Below are 15,082 nucleotides of genomic sequence, written 5' to 3' on the forward strand. Positions count from 1 at the left end.
AGATGTCTTGGCAAAGAAATGTAGGGGATGTAACTCAAACTTATTTCAAAACCATTTACATGAATGGATAAGTTCAGTTAGATAAAAAGGTAAGCTGTAGTAAAATTCACGATGAACAAGGCATCATGCATTTTCAGCTATTTTTAACCTATCTCAAAACCTTCACTGTTTGGAGAAAGTTACAAAGAAGGTATAATATAGATTCCTCCTCTCCTTTGTTATATTCAGGGCTGCCCGGGGTGGGGCAAGTGGGGCAATTTGCCCCGGGCCCAGCAGGGGCCCACGAGCCCTGGCCCGGCAGCAGTTCAGCTCTTCGGTAGCATTTCAGCGGTGAGGGGTTCTTCATTCACTCCAGGTCTTCGGCAGTGAGGGGCCCTTCAGTGCTGCTGAAGACGTGGAGCGACTGAAGGGCCCCCTGCCGCCGAAATGCTGCTGAAGACCTGGACTGCCGCCGGGTGAGTAAAAGCGCCGCAGCTTCCCCGCTTTGCCCCAGGCCCCCTGAATCCTCTGGGTGGCCCTGGTTATACTCCAGCTTCAGATTCTGTTATAGCCTAGAGACTGCATTATCTTCAGTTGATAACCTCTTCTTGGCAATTGTAGAAGGTCAAAATACCCATGTTGATTTCATTAGATCTTAGAGAATCATTTATTTCATATGAGGGACAATGTGTTGTTGACTGAGGGAACTGGGTTAGAAAAGAACTTCAGTTTTTCTTATTATTCTTTTCCAGGAGAACCCAAAGGGACAGAGTAAGCAATTGTTCATTCTTTCCCAGGTTCTCGTCTGGGAACCCACAGAGTTTTTATCTTGTTACTGCTCCTGTTTATCATTTGGAAGTAACTGATTAACACTCCTGTTGACTTCACTGGGAGCCAGAATTAGGCCCAAAGGAAGGAATTAAATAGATTTATACTTAACAAGGCAATGTGCACCATTTAAGGGAGCCAAGTTCAGTATATTAAATACACAGGGTTTATGATCACAGCTTTAATGGTCATTTGCATTGCTTCTGTTTGTTATTCTATATTGTATATCTTCAGAGATGTTTATGTCTTGATTAAATTGTTCTTTTGTCTGTTTAAAATACCCTTAGTCCCCTACCATCCTTTTATTCTGACGATGTATATTAAAAGTCTTCCATTCTCTACATAGCTTCATTTCCTATTTTAAATGCATATAGAGTCAAATAAATCTTTCTAAAAAGAGGTAATTTCTTTTTCTTCTCAGTTAAGAAGTGGTGCTCCATTTACTAGGCTACCTAGTGATAAACTGAAAGCAGTTATTCCTCCTTTCTTACCTCCTTCAAGTTTTGAACTGTGGAATTCTGACCGAACACGAATGAACAACGATGGCAAGACTGAACAGATGAGGACTGCCTTGCCACAGCGCGGGATCAAACATGATTTTAACAGCAGTGCAAACTCTGACATAGTAAGTGAATGCATTGTAAAACAAAATATTGTATATTGTTACCTCCAGGAAATTTTGGTTGATAAGACACATTGGTTTGATAGCTGTCCCTCAGACTGATAGTCCTCTGGATTCTTGCAACATGTAGCTGTGAGAACATCTTGTAGAATCATGTATTTTCCATTGCGAGTTTCTTAAAATTACCATATCTTTAGAATGGTTTGTCCCTGTAAACTCAGCTACTCAGGAAGAATATACTTCCCTAAGAAGAGAAGCGTAAGTAGAGTAAGTGCTTGCATGCCACACTTTTCCTTGAATACAATAAGCTCCAGCACTAAGATGGGTTTGTCACAAATTGCTGAGGTGATCATAGATTCCAAGTGAGGTGGTTTAGTCCTCGAAGTAAGCCCGCTGGGTGTATCAGAGCAGGGGTACTCTGAGTTGGAAGTGAGTTCAAGAAGGAAAGGGGGGGAAAAAACAACTGAAAGAAAACAAATCAGTTACCTATAAGTCAGTCATCCTAAAGATGACAGCAGCATGAGTGGATAATATGTGGATGGAGCAAAGGAGAAGACGGCCAAGTATGGAGTCGGGAGGCATTCACTGAAGGGCTAGAGGAGTGGAGAAGGACCCACCAAACCAGAGACTAAAGGAGTAGTCAGACAGGTAGGAGAACCACCATAAGAGGACATAACTGCAAATGCCACTGGAAGATGAGATTTCAAGGAGTAAGGAGTGGATGTTGATGTAAGAGTTCAAGGAGGATGTGGATGAGTTGAGGCTTTAGGATTTGGCCAGAAAATCATTAGAGCCTTTAGTGAGAACACTTGCTGTGGAATGAAAAAAGGCTGATGTGGGATTAAAGAGGGTTGGGAATGGAGTCGGAAGAGAGGAAGTCACAGCAGTAGTTGTAGTTTAGTTAGTGTGGAGGGGCAAAGGGATGGTAGAGAAGCAGGTAGTGAGAAGGGTGTTTTTGTAAGATGGGGGAAACTAGAGCAGAACATTGTATTAGATAAATTTTACATGTGATTTTATGTACCGATCTTGAGACTTTGTATTGCTCATGTTATACTGATGACATTTTTAGACAAAAATCAGAGGAAGAGGACTATTTTTATATTATTCCTTTATTCCTTGTTGAATTAGGATTTTGTAATGTTCAAGAAAATAATCATATTCATTTCTGAGATCTGTTCTGATCCTCAGAGAAAGTCTATGGTAAGTAAAATTGTGTTTAAAGCTTTATCTGCCTGAAGAAAGAAATGAAAAAAGGTGTATATATTTCTTGCTTTTTTAGACATCTGTTACCAAAGGTACTAGACCGATCAAATTGCCAACATTTGCAAGAAGACCTGCTTCTCCCTCAAATTCAAGCAACTTCAACCACTCCCCACACTCTTCTGGTGAATCCAATAACATCGCTGGAATTAACAGACATGGTGGAGAACTCCATAATAGATCAGGTGCGTATATTTTTTAAAATTTCATATATAAAAATCATTAAGACAGATTCAGCTAGGTAATCTAAATTCACAGGTAAGGTAGAAATTACACAAGTGCTTGCAAAGCTGCCATTAACTTTGTTGGAACAGGAACCACAGACAGTCACAGTAGGGGACTAAGAGCCCAGTATGCATTTGGAACCAGAGAAGCTAACCTTGCATCTGAGGAATCTCAGTGACTTTAATTGGGGTATATCCGTACAGCTTAGATTGCAGGATTGGGTATGCTCTTCTAAAGGACGTGTTTCTACCTTAATATTTCTTTCATGAATTTTAGTCTTTTTTTTCATGTATCACTTCTTTCTTGTTGAAAAGCTCTGATGTTTTAATTAAAATAAATAAAAATTAAACCACCAGCATTCATGCCATGCCTATTCAAAAGAAGACAGTCCAGGCATAAAACTCATTAAGCATGTCTGCTTTGTCCCATTTTTGCATATATTATGGTATAGACTTTCATAGCATGATCGCATAACATTGGATAATGTAAGTGTTACGTGCCTGGATGCTCTGCAAGGATGAGGCCCACACACACAGGTGAGTTAATTGACTTTAATGAAGGTTAAGTGACACACCCGCAATGAGGACTCCACGCGTTGCTGCCACTGGCTTGGGGAGTCCAACATCCGAAAAGCTCGGTCAGGTGCGAAGTCCAACGCGCAAGCTCCAGCCCATAGCAATTATAGCATCATGCTAATATCATGCAAAGCAGCCTCTACATATGCAATGGAGGACTTTCCAACAGCAATGGCCGCCTCTCCTGGCCTCGGGCCAGGGACTTTCTGCAGTTCCCCAAAACACCGGGGCTTCCCACACAAGGCAGTTCTAACTGGTTAGAAGCAGCAGCTGCTAGCAACTTCTGTCCGCTAATAACCTCTCCTTGAGAAAGCGCAGGCCCTAGCTAGACCGTAACAATATGTTCCGGGGTCCCCTACAGTAAGATACTGAAATTGAAAAATATTTATTTTGTAAGTATGGGTTAAGTCTGTGGAGGTACATACATATTTCATAAAGCAATTGTGGTAATTTTAACATGCCAGAAAAGATTTTGACTTCAAAACCTGTTGTAGTAGTTTAACATGTGACAGGTTCCAAAAACACAGAACAAAAGATCATATCACTGAGAGATGTATTTGATACACATCACTGGAAAGAATCTAAAGATTATACCATTTTCTAAATATAAAGAAATATATTTGTAATATTTTTGACACAGAACAGAGGTTCCTGGCACCTGTCAGTCCTCCCAAGGGCATGAACCTGTCTGTAGCCACCTGAGGATTCTTTACTGATTATTCAAAAAGAGCTAATTAACTAGCAAAAGCAGCAAAGAGTCCTGTAGCATCTTATAGACTAACTAGTCTATTAGGTGCCGCAAGACTCTTTGCTGCTTTTACAGATCCAGACTAACATGGCTACCCCTCTGATAATTAACTAGCAAATATTACTAGGTGAAATTCTTTGGCCACAGTTATGCAGGAGTTCAGACTGGATGATCGCCATGCTACTTTCTCCTCTTGAAATCCATAAAATTAATACTCCTTTTGTCTGCCATTTTCCTCTCCAGTTCAATGGGGTTATATTATTGCAGCTGTAGACTGGGAGTTTTTTCCATGTATTTTCATCTTGAATGTAAAAGGTGTTTTTCACCAAGAGAGGAATAAATGTACTTTAATCAGAATTGCTAGGGATTTCAGATCCAGGGTGGATAGAAACACCCCTTTCATTCTACACATAGATCAGAAACCACTTCAGCTCATGGTGGAAAAGGGCTGAATCATCCCTCTCCATTGCGTCAAGCACTGGCCACCCCAGTTCCTCATAAACTGTTGCTGGTTCAGGTAAAGCCTAGCCTTACTAGGGGGATGCTATGATTTTTGCATTCAATAGCAGATGATCACTGGACGTTTTGGGACTGTTTAGAATTTTCCCGTCATCTACCAAATATATTTTATTATTTGTACTAGGGTACTGCCTGGAGGCCCCAATCAGGATTGGGACCACATTAAGCTAGGTAGTGCACACAATTTAAAAGATGGTCACTGCTCCAAAGAGTTTACAGTGTAAACCCCCAACCGTGGGAAGAAAGAACCCTACTGGATATCCTCTGTAACTCTACAGTGTTACTGCCACTGCCCAAATTCTTCTGACAGCAGCATCTACTGCCCGTATTTTATTATCACCTGAGAATTAGATGGGCTTCTCCCTATTCTCTACCTCTCCCCACCGAATCTGCTGAGTCAGAAAACTAATGTATGGATGGGAGTCTAGCAGCCCTACTCCAGTAGATCTTTGCTTAGTTGATTTAATAGGATGCACCTCCTCACAAACACAAAAGTGGCCCCAACATACCTACCTGGAGGTCACCAACAGGATCCCCAAGGGGCTGGCCTATAAAAGGTTTCCCACCTTGGGGAAGAGAAGACCAGGAGCAGCAGAGTGTTAGAAACAACATGGATGTGTTTCAGAAGCCCAGAGACCTGGTGGGTTCATCAGAAACATCTGAGTGATTTTCCTGCCTGCAGGCAGTGCCCCTCAGTAGGATTTGAGGAAATACTTGCAGCTAACAACGTGTTTCTGTCATCATCTCAATCACTTTGCTTATGTGCATCTCTTTTCTCCTTACTTCATTTGCATCTTTTCATATTAAGAAATTCTTCAGGTTCAATTCTGGTTCTGTTAAAACCAGTGAAAATTTTTTCACTTTCGTAGATCCAGAATTTCACCCTATGTCTACATGGGGCCCCTCACACAGTAAGACCCTGTTACAGGGAAAGCTGGTCCTTTAAGGAGAATTTAGGCCCATCTCTCAGCAGTGCCTAATTTCCTGCTGAATCATGGGACTTCAAGTCCAGGGAGCATTAACTGAGAGTGAGCAAGCCCACTGGAAAGGAAGCATCCTATTAAGAGCTGCATGCTGTCAGTAGGGAGAGAGATTCAAGAAGAGTAGCAGCCGATTAGGGAAACTCTCCAGGATCTGGTGTATATATCAAGGTTGACATGATTCCCTGTGAAGGAGACAGAGACAAAACCTGTGAGAGGCTTGGCTGAAGAGACCCGAGCAAGAACTGGCCAGAGACAGGCATTGTAGGGGATGTTCCCAGGATGATAATGGGGCAGTCTTGGGTTTGGAGCAGATTGCTGCTCATGGTGTAGAGGACTGTAGTAAATGGAGGGCACAAGATACCTCCTAGAAAGGTCATGTGGAAGCTCCTGCACTGAGGAGAAAAATGACTGTTAAGCCTGAGTTATTGCAAAGTCTGACTGATCCCTGCAATGGAGATTATTGTCAGCTCTTAATAGAAGGGGAGAAGGAGGTCCACTGTGTCAGGGGTGAAGGACTACATAGCCGGCGAGGGGGAAAGGACTGCCGAAGCCTGAAACACCTATTTTTGTGTGTTTGGAAGGAGAGAATTTTTACTTTGGCTGTTGGGCCAGAGAACAAGATCATCTTATTAGTCCAGGAAGACAGTCTCCAGTGGGGGAAATGAGGCAGCAGGCACACCTGACACTGGAGAGGGAAACACAACCCCAGCATGCCCCAGTTCTGAGTGGGACCTTTTGGTACTACAAGTAATAGTAAGACCAGCATGACTACTAATGCGTCACTAAACACTTCAGCCTTGCTCTCCTCAACACAGGCAGCATTTTCTAAGATGGTTATAATGCTTGACACCCTTTGTCCAGAGGGCAAACCCATCTCTGTTAGCAGTACATAAACCTGGAATTAGTACCTGGATCCTGTTGTTCTTTAGAGTTCAGTGAAATGTATAATAAGAAAAAAGTTTGAGTTTGGATAAATATAATTGAAAAATGTTAAATTTCATTTGTCAGGCATCCCCCTCTTCTCCTGTTGTGCTGGAATTACAAAACAGCTAGCGAAACCTGGAGACAAAGAGTAATGGAAGGATACACATAGGCTGACCCCCCACATCCAGCCTTTTAGTCTTTTCTTTGCTGCTTTCCTGGAAGCCTGGAGAGCAGCTCTCAGCCTTCTGTCTCCAGCGCTTTAGATATTCTTTGCTGGCTTTATCTTTTCCCTCATTTGTCAGCCTTTCGAGTATTTTTCCTCTCCTGGTGTCTGTTCACTTGCACTGGTGGCAAAACAGGCTACTGCCATTGTCTTGATACTTCCCAGAGGTGGTGACTGCCTCCCCATGTATTTTGCTTCTGCTACACCTGATACGCTAAAGGCTACTGTAGGATTTGGGGACCAGTAGATTAATAGGTGGACAGGTGAACAGTTTCAGATAATAATGCTTACCATTTATATTGTGCTTCTTGTATTCAAAGCACTGTACAGAGATTAATAGATAAATGAGACGGTGGGTAAATATTATTGTCCTCATTTTACAGATGGGGAAACTGAGACAGAAAGTTGAAGTTAATTGCCCAAGGCCACTTAGTGAATCAGTAGCAGAGCCAAGATTAGAATTTAGGAACATCTGTACTCATTTATCAAGTCTATGCTGCCTTCAAAGTATCTGCAGCTTTCTCTCCCACTTCCCAGCAGCAGTGGGAAATTCTTGCACTAAGACCAGGAATTTAGTGGATTTTCCCATTCTTGCTAGTTTGCTTCTACTTTCCTGCCCCCCACAGGCCAATCCAAGAAAGACATGAGGTCTTCCTGGGAGCCTAACTCTTCCCCCTGAAGAAACAGTAACCCCTACAAGGACTACCAGCACTGCTGTGGAGAGATTTTTGTCCATGCACTGAGGTTTTTTGGATGGTGTAGCGTGGCAGAGGAGATGGGCTTAGGGACTAATCTGTTTTTTTAATTATAACAGTTTATTTAATATGTTTCTTGTTTGGACCTAACTTTTATTTATTTTTATTTTTTTTAATTTATGGTTCCTCCTCAGGTGGCAGTGCAGATAGTGTTTTGTCTCAAATTGCAGCTCAAAGGAAAAAAGCAGCAGGCTTACCTGAACAGAAACCCAGCCAGCAATATAGCTCAATCCACACAGCTGTTTCATCCACTCTTCCCGAATTGCAGCAGTATACTCAGATAGCTGGCAATGGACATATTGCAAAGGTATATATATGAGTTTTAAGATTTCCTGTTACTAAAATAGCTAGCACTTAACAAAGCAGTGAATTAAACATGTCTTAGTCATGTGTGGTAGGAAACACAATTACACAACATAGAATGGGCTAAAATGTCTGGCACGCTGGTAGAAACATATCAGTTCCACCAAACTTTCCCTTAGTAACAAATCTGTGCAAAGGCAGGCAAAAATAAAGGGAAGTTTTTATTTATTTTCTGCTTGGTTCATTTTAAATAAATAATCGCAGCCCAGACTTTAATAGATTTCCTGAAAATAACCCTGTCAGCCTGACATGGGCCTGCTCAGCATGCAAAGCCACCTGAATCTGACTCTGCTGAGCAACTAATTCTTTGGAACGAAGTTTTAAAGTTTTCACAATCAGACTTGAATATGCACGAAAGGGGGTTAGGAGGCATTGTTTTCCTGGAAATTTAAAAAGAAATAAATAGCAACGTTGACATCCTTTTTCTGTAACAAAGGCAATAACACAAGATGGGATATGCAGCTGTAGTGAAGTATATGCCCTTTCCAAGAATTAAGACTCCAATTTGGCAAAATACTTAAGAATATGCTTAACTTTAATTTTGAAGCCAGTGAGACTTACGAACATGTGTGAGTGCTCTCCTGAACTGGAGCCAGAGAAAAAAGCTGGTGATAACTCAAATATTTTTCTAGGGAAGCAAAGTGATATAACTTTAAGCTTTAGCTTCATGAAGAAATTTATTTGTAAGCACTTGGAAAATGACCAGCTGAAGCTCAAGGTTCATAAACAGCTAATTGTGGCACACAATTCTGATGACCTTTTGCAATACTATCACGAGTCAGAGCCCCAGTTCAGCAAGCTACTTAAGCACATACCAAAATTTAAACACATCAGTAGTTCTGCTGATTTACCTTACTGAACAGGGGCCTTGGTGAAAAGAGGGAATTCAAATTAAACGCTATTACGTCAGGTGATCTTGTTATAATTGTTTCACATTGATTTTACCCTAGTGACTTCAAGACAGTTTTTCTTAATTTACACAAGTCTGTGATCAGGATTTGACCCAATATTCTTAGATTTTGGTAAAGTTTTTGATGTGGTCCTGCTTGAGAATCTAATTGAAAAGTTAAAATATTTTTTTGCAATAAATACTGGGGAATGGGTACAAATTGACTGATAGACCATTAGTGCAGAGAGAGAGAGAGAGACTATGCTCGTCATTTTGCAGGGATTACTTTAGCATTCAGTATTGTATTAATATTATTATAATTGATCTAGAGCGAGGTTTCTCAACTTCTCCTCTGCTACTCCCAAACCACTAATATTTTTCTTCTGTGATTGTATAAACGATTGTATGCAATTTCAGCTAAAAAGGCCAAAAAAGCTGTAATAGGAATAGGACTGCATTTGTGATCTGTGTAACTGGAATAATATCTGTAACATTGTCTGGCAATCATATGTCTCATAGTTCTCTGAGAGTGTGTGAGTGAGGATCCCAGTGTAGGTGCACATGTGGCTCATGCACAAATCTGTTGAATATTAGTGTCCATTAAGGCCATGCATGCGCCCTGTGCCTCCTTGTGCTTTTGTGCAAGGGCATAAAGGATGGAGCTGCCACAACCTTCCCTCAGTTCCCTCTTGGTAGCAAGCAAGGAATCCTGTGAGTGTCTGACCCACTACCCTGTTCAGAGCTTTATCACCTTTGTTTTATTCTCAAATCTACCATGAGAAGAACACTGTCCTCCCCCTTAATCTGTACTTAGAGGCCTACCAAATTCATAGCTGTGAAAAACGTGTCACAGACTGTGAAATCTAGTCTCCCCCTTGAAATCTGGTCTTTTGGGTACTTTTACCCTATACTGCTTTCATGGGGGAGACAAGCATTTCTCAAACTGGGGGTTGTGGGGGGAGGAGGGGATTGCATGTTTACTGTATGGGAGTCGCTATATTGCCACCATTACTTCTGCACTGCCTTCAGATCTGGGTGGCGAGAGAATGGCAGCTGCTGGCCAGGCACCCAGCTCTGAAGGCAGTGCCCCACCAGAAGCAGTGAAGAAGTAAGGGTGGCAATACCATACCATGTCACACTTTTGTGCCACTGCCTTCACAGCTGGGTGGCTGGAGAGTGACTGCTGCTGGCCAGTGGCCCAGCTCTGAAGGCAGCAGCACAGAAGTAAGGATGGCAAAACTATACCATGCTATACTTCTGCGCTGCTGCTGGCAATGGTGCTGCCTTCAGAGCTGGGCTTCTGGCCAGCAGCCCACTGCTGTCTGGTATCCCAGCTCTGAAGGCAGCGCCACCACCAGCTGTAAGGGTGGCAGTACTATGACCCCTCTACAATAACCTTGTGACTGTCCCACAACCCTATTTTGGGTTAGGACCCCTACAGTTACAACAGTGAAATTTTAGATTTAAATATATGAAATCATGAAATTTACTATTTTTAAAATCCTATGACCATGAAATTTACCAAAATAGTGAATTTGGTAGGGCCCTATCTATACTTGACTGCTATTGGCATTAAAAAATAAATCTAAATTAATCCAACTATCCCCTTGTCCAGTGGGGTGAGGCATTTTGTGCCAACTACCTTCTGGTCTCTAAACTGTTTGGATTCAAACCTTGTCCATTCTACTATGGCCTCATCCCCCAGACTGATGGACACTCTTGATGCCTCTTAAGCTTGGCACAGATGCTTGATTTGCTTGTCTGTCCCCTCAAGGACCCGTAAGTCAAGAGTCATTGAACTACTCCAAAAGTTATAGCTTGAGACAAAGAGGGTCCCTTTGGATCCAGAGGCAGTAACTGCAAAGCCAGAACTGAAGAAGTCACCTGGTGCCCCCTCAAGCAGGCACCGTGCTCTGGGATCCAGTAGTGAGAAGAAGACATCCAAGAAGGTGCTGAGAACACTGGCACTGGCTACCTCTGCCAATGGCCTCAATTCCACCAACCTTCATAGCAGCAGTCTCAACACTGGCACCAGTGGATCCAGCACCTAAGCTCCCCACACTTCAGCCCTTATCATCCCAGAGACTAGCCAGTATGTAATATAAAGATTGCTCCAAACATCAGGCTGGTTCTTCCTGAAGGAAGCGTCTGAAACAAAACTGCTCAAAGTATTTTACCACCCTCAGGGCCGAGGATGCAGGCTAGACCATGAGTGCTGTGCAGGAGTGATGACACTGAAGATGACATCGGTACCGGTGACCAAGACAATCACAGCCTCAAGATTCATGACACTGGAGGAATCAACATCACCTCCCGAGGCCTGCTGCACATTGAGACCCTAGTGGCACAAACATCATCGGTACTGGGGCTGTACTTCCCACAACACTACCGTTTGAGGAGTTATATTCCTCATTCCCTTTGTCAAAATATTCATTTTTGCCAGCATCAAATATGGAATCAGGAAGTGACCCCAGAAGGAGACTAGAGGTTAAGGCTTCGCATCAAGCCAGATGTGAATGGCAGTAGACTAGCCAACTGCAGCCGGACCAGTATCCATATAATATGCCATTTTGGTCTTACTGGGAACCATTGTCAGACATGTCCTGGAGAAGATTCTCTTTCCACGCTTCAAAAAAATGAAGGAGTTCTCACTCACTAGTGGTATTGTTAATGAGGTCTCCCACACTAGAGTGAGACTGGGATCAACCATAACCAGCAACAGAGGGATAACAGAAACCCCGAACCTTACCCAAGGAGTCAGACAAGGCAGTGACACTGGTGTCCGTTTCAGTGACTGATGATTTCTGGGTATTCCATGATCCCCTGACCATGGAGACCCTGGGCATTGAAACCACAGTTATACAGGAAAAGTCCCACAAGCTCATTGACATCTTAAACTCTATGACACTGGCCAATATCACCCTTTCCCTCAGCAAGGGTATAGTCAAGCTGGTGAAGGAACTTTGGCAGACTTTCTGCCACATCCAAACAGGTGGAAAAGAATATCAAATATCTCAATAGGGCTTAGAATACTTCTGTGCCCATCCATACCCAGGGTCCCTGGTGGTGTTGGCAGTGCAAGAGAAGTCCAGATCTAGAAAGGGCATTCTGAAGGACAAGGACACTAAGAAACTGGACTTCTTTGGACACAAGGCATACTCCTTGACCTCATTACAACTTCACATGGTGAACTGTCAGGCCCTGTTTGAAAAGTATAACTTTCTCACACGGGTGGAAGTAACTTCCTTCCTATCCAAGTTCCCACAGGAGTATAGGGAGAAACTGAAGGAGATTATAAAAGAGGGCCAGAAGTTCATTAGAACAGCATTGCAAGTGGCTATGAATGCATCCAGTGCAGCTGCCAGATCAGTGGTCATAGCCATAACCATTATATGGGCTTGAAGTGTCTAGTATCCCCAAGAGGTCCAATCCACCATAGAATATAGAGGGGATAGGGCTCTGGAGCTCTTCAGCAACCTCACTGATGAAGTGCGCCATTCACTTAAGGACTCAAGGGCCACGCTAAGATCCCTTGGGATCTGTACCCCAGCCCCTACCACAAGCCCCATAAATACCAGCCCCAACAGAGGCAGTGAACGCTGACTTACTCTCAAGAGTGACAGCATCCATCATTCCATCCCTTAAGGCTAAGGACTGGTTTGTGACTTTTGACTTACAGGACATATACGTCCACGTAGATGTCCATCCGGCCCACAGGATGCACCCCAGAGTCATTGCCACCAGAGTTATTTGACTTTTCACAGGGACAAGGTGAAACCACATTCTGGGTTTGTCTCCACGGTGGTCTTTGATTGAGATGGAATTCTGTACATTGATTTACCTGTTTTCTTCTTGAAACCTCACTGTACACTGGGAGAGAAGAAGTTACACACTCTGGATGTTTTCAGAGCCTTACTCTATTACATCAGTGGGACCATGCTGTTCAGATGCTTCCCTGGTTATTTCTGGTGTAGCGAGGCATCTCCTTCACTCATCGTGCTCACCATTTCCCCTCTGCCCATGGGGGGACCTGGTGTAAATCAGTCCCACTCCAGAGAGTTTTTATTCCTCACTGGGGTGGTTCTTTTCTGATGCTTACAAGTTGGGCCTCAGAGCAGGCCCAAGCAGTATTCTTCTTCAGCCAAACAAAAAACCCAAATTCATAACACAAAAAGGAAATACCTTTCCCTGCCCCATCTCTAGGCCGTTCTCTGTTATACTGGCTTCTGGGTGCCAGTTCTTCCCCACACAGCAGTTAGCTTGTTTGCTGCCCCTACAGGAAGGAGAGCAGCCTTCCACCCAGGAGAAGCCTTTTCTCCCTGCTGCTGCTACCCTTGCTGCAGCTTGTCTCTCCTCTCTCTCTGTCTCACAAGAAAGAGGGGATTTTAAATGTCACAGGCAGCCATTCATTGGACTCAGGTGTGCCTAGCTGACCTGAGCTATTCTCTTTTCAGCTCATAGGGAAAAGGGCCTTTACCATTCTGTTGCTGATACACCTGCCTTCCACCACTCTCTCCTAGCTGTCTGGCCTGACTTTGTCACATTGGGGATAGCCGGCCATTCCATAAGTCAGACCATCTCGTCACAAAGAATATCTATGTTGATAATACCGAGCATCTTGCTTTGTTACCAGATAGTTGGTCTAGACCGATTGAATTCTAAGGGTCACTCCACCAGAGCTCAAGCAACATCCTCCACCTGCTTCTGAAATGTATTGCTATCTGAAATCTGCAAGGCAGTGTTGCAGAGTAATCCACTGACCTTGTTGAACATTACGCATTGGACTTGGATGCTAGGTCATTTGCTAAGTTTGGGGGAGCAGTACTGACGTTACTATTTGACTAATGAACTTGAAACTCCTCAGTCCCACCATCTGACAAGGATACTGCTTGCCAACCATTTACAGGATGATCCTCACTGATACACTGGAATAATAAAGAACAGTACTTTACCCTATAGTAACTGTAGTTCTTTGAGAGTTGTTGGAATTGTGGAATCCACAGCTCCCCTCTTTTGAAGCCCTCAGCAAACATGGGCTTTGAATTGCAAGGAGGAAACTCAGGGAAGGTTGCGACCGCGACACCATATGTTCCCTTACATGGGAGAACAAGGACACACAGGCACATGCGTAGCCCCAACTGACACTGCTACTCAAAAGATTCCCCTGTTGCACACATTAAGTGCATTTGCCCCTACTGTCAGAGTCAGTGTCTTGAAGAACCTCAGCTACATAGGATAAGTAACCATTCTAGATTGGAAAAAAAAGTCTCTGACAGTTTTACGTATTATAAAAATGAAATTTGTCTGTATCTGTCACAGAACCACTCATGGCTCAACTTGAGGATCACAGCCCCAAACCTGAGAATGACTAGTCTAGGAAGTGTAGTGATTTTACGTTGATCAAATTTGCAGGCAGTGTCAAACTAGAAGAGATTAGAAAAGCCATGCAGAAAGGAAAGCAATTGAAGAATAACCTTCTCTAAGGATTAGAGAACTGGGCATAAATCACTGAGAGTGTAATTAATTTAGATAAATGCAGACAATGCACTTGAAGAAAAAACCCTCTGAAGAACAAAATGACAGATAATAGGATAGAAAGAGGTAATACAGAGAGGGATTTGGAGATTCAATATGAGACAAAAAATTAGACATGGACTTGCAGCTGCTGCAAAAAAAAGCAAATATCTTATTAGACTGTGTAAGTCATGGATGTTTGACATGCAGGACTAAGGAGGTAATAATATTAGTAATATTAATAAATAATAATACAACTTCCAAAGCACCAGGGAGCAAATTTGTCCCTGCATAAATTCCAAGATCTGCTGGCTGGCTCAGGCTAGGGTGGCCTAAGAGCTTCAGTAACTTGCAGCCCTATAGCAATGACCCATATGAACTTCTGCAAAGATACAGAATTGCTAGGATAAAAACAAAACACACCCAGCCATGGCCCCTATGCCTCCTCCCTCCCAGAATTTGTGTGTCTTCTGTGGAGGTGACCCAGAAGTGGCAAAAACCAGTTTTCCACTTGGTATATAGGCCCCCTGTACCAGGAGTGTTCTTAAGTGTCTTATTTGTGCCTTATAGCCCCTTTGCATCAATCTAACTAGCATAAAAGGGCCTTAAGATAGCTGCGAATCTAGGACCCCAGGGGAAAGTCATCAGGACCCCTTGGACATATATATAATACAA

At 43.0% G+C, this 15,082-nt stretch overlaps 1 protein-coding gene across 6 annotated transcripts in view; it reads left to right on the plus strand.

Moving 5' to 3' along the window:
• ANKS6 (ankyrin repeat and sterile alpha motif domain containing 6) overlaps positions 1-15,082 on the plus strand; it is a 96,761-nt gene that overhangs the window by 25,321 nt on the left and 56,358 nt on the right. For 5 of the 6 annotated variants that reach the window (XR_003998947.1, XM_030551632.1, XM_030551631.1 and 2 more), the window contains exons 9-11: positions 1,229-1,432; positions 2,709-2,874; positions 7,776-7,948. Coding sequence is in view for 5 of the 6 variants with exons in the window: in XM_030551632.1 (XP_030407492.1) it covers positions 1,229-1,432; positions 2,709-2,874; positions 7,776-7,948 (543 nt within the window). In the remaining variant the exon portion in view is untranslated. Of the gene's footprint in view, positions 1-1,228; positions 1,433-2,708; positions 2,875-7,775; positions 7,949-11,079; positions 11,251-15,082 lie in introns of those variants that run through there. The other variant, XM_030551635.1, reaches the window with a different exon arrangement.

This window comes from Gopherus evgoodei, chromosome 2 (assembly GCF_007399415.2).
Source record: "Gopherus evgoodei ecotype Sinaloan lineage chromosome 2, rGopEvg1_v1.p, whole genome shotgun sequence".
Lineage (NCBI taxonomy): Eukaryota > Metazoa > Chordata > Testudines > Testudinidae > Gopherus > Gopherus evgoodei.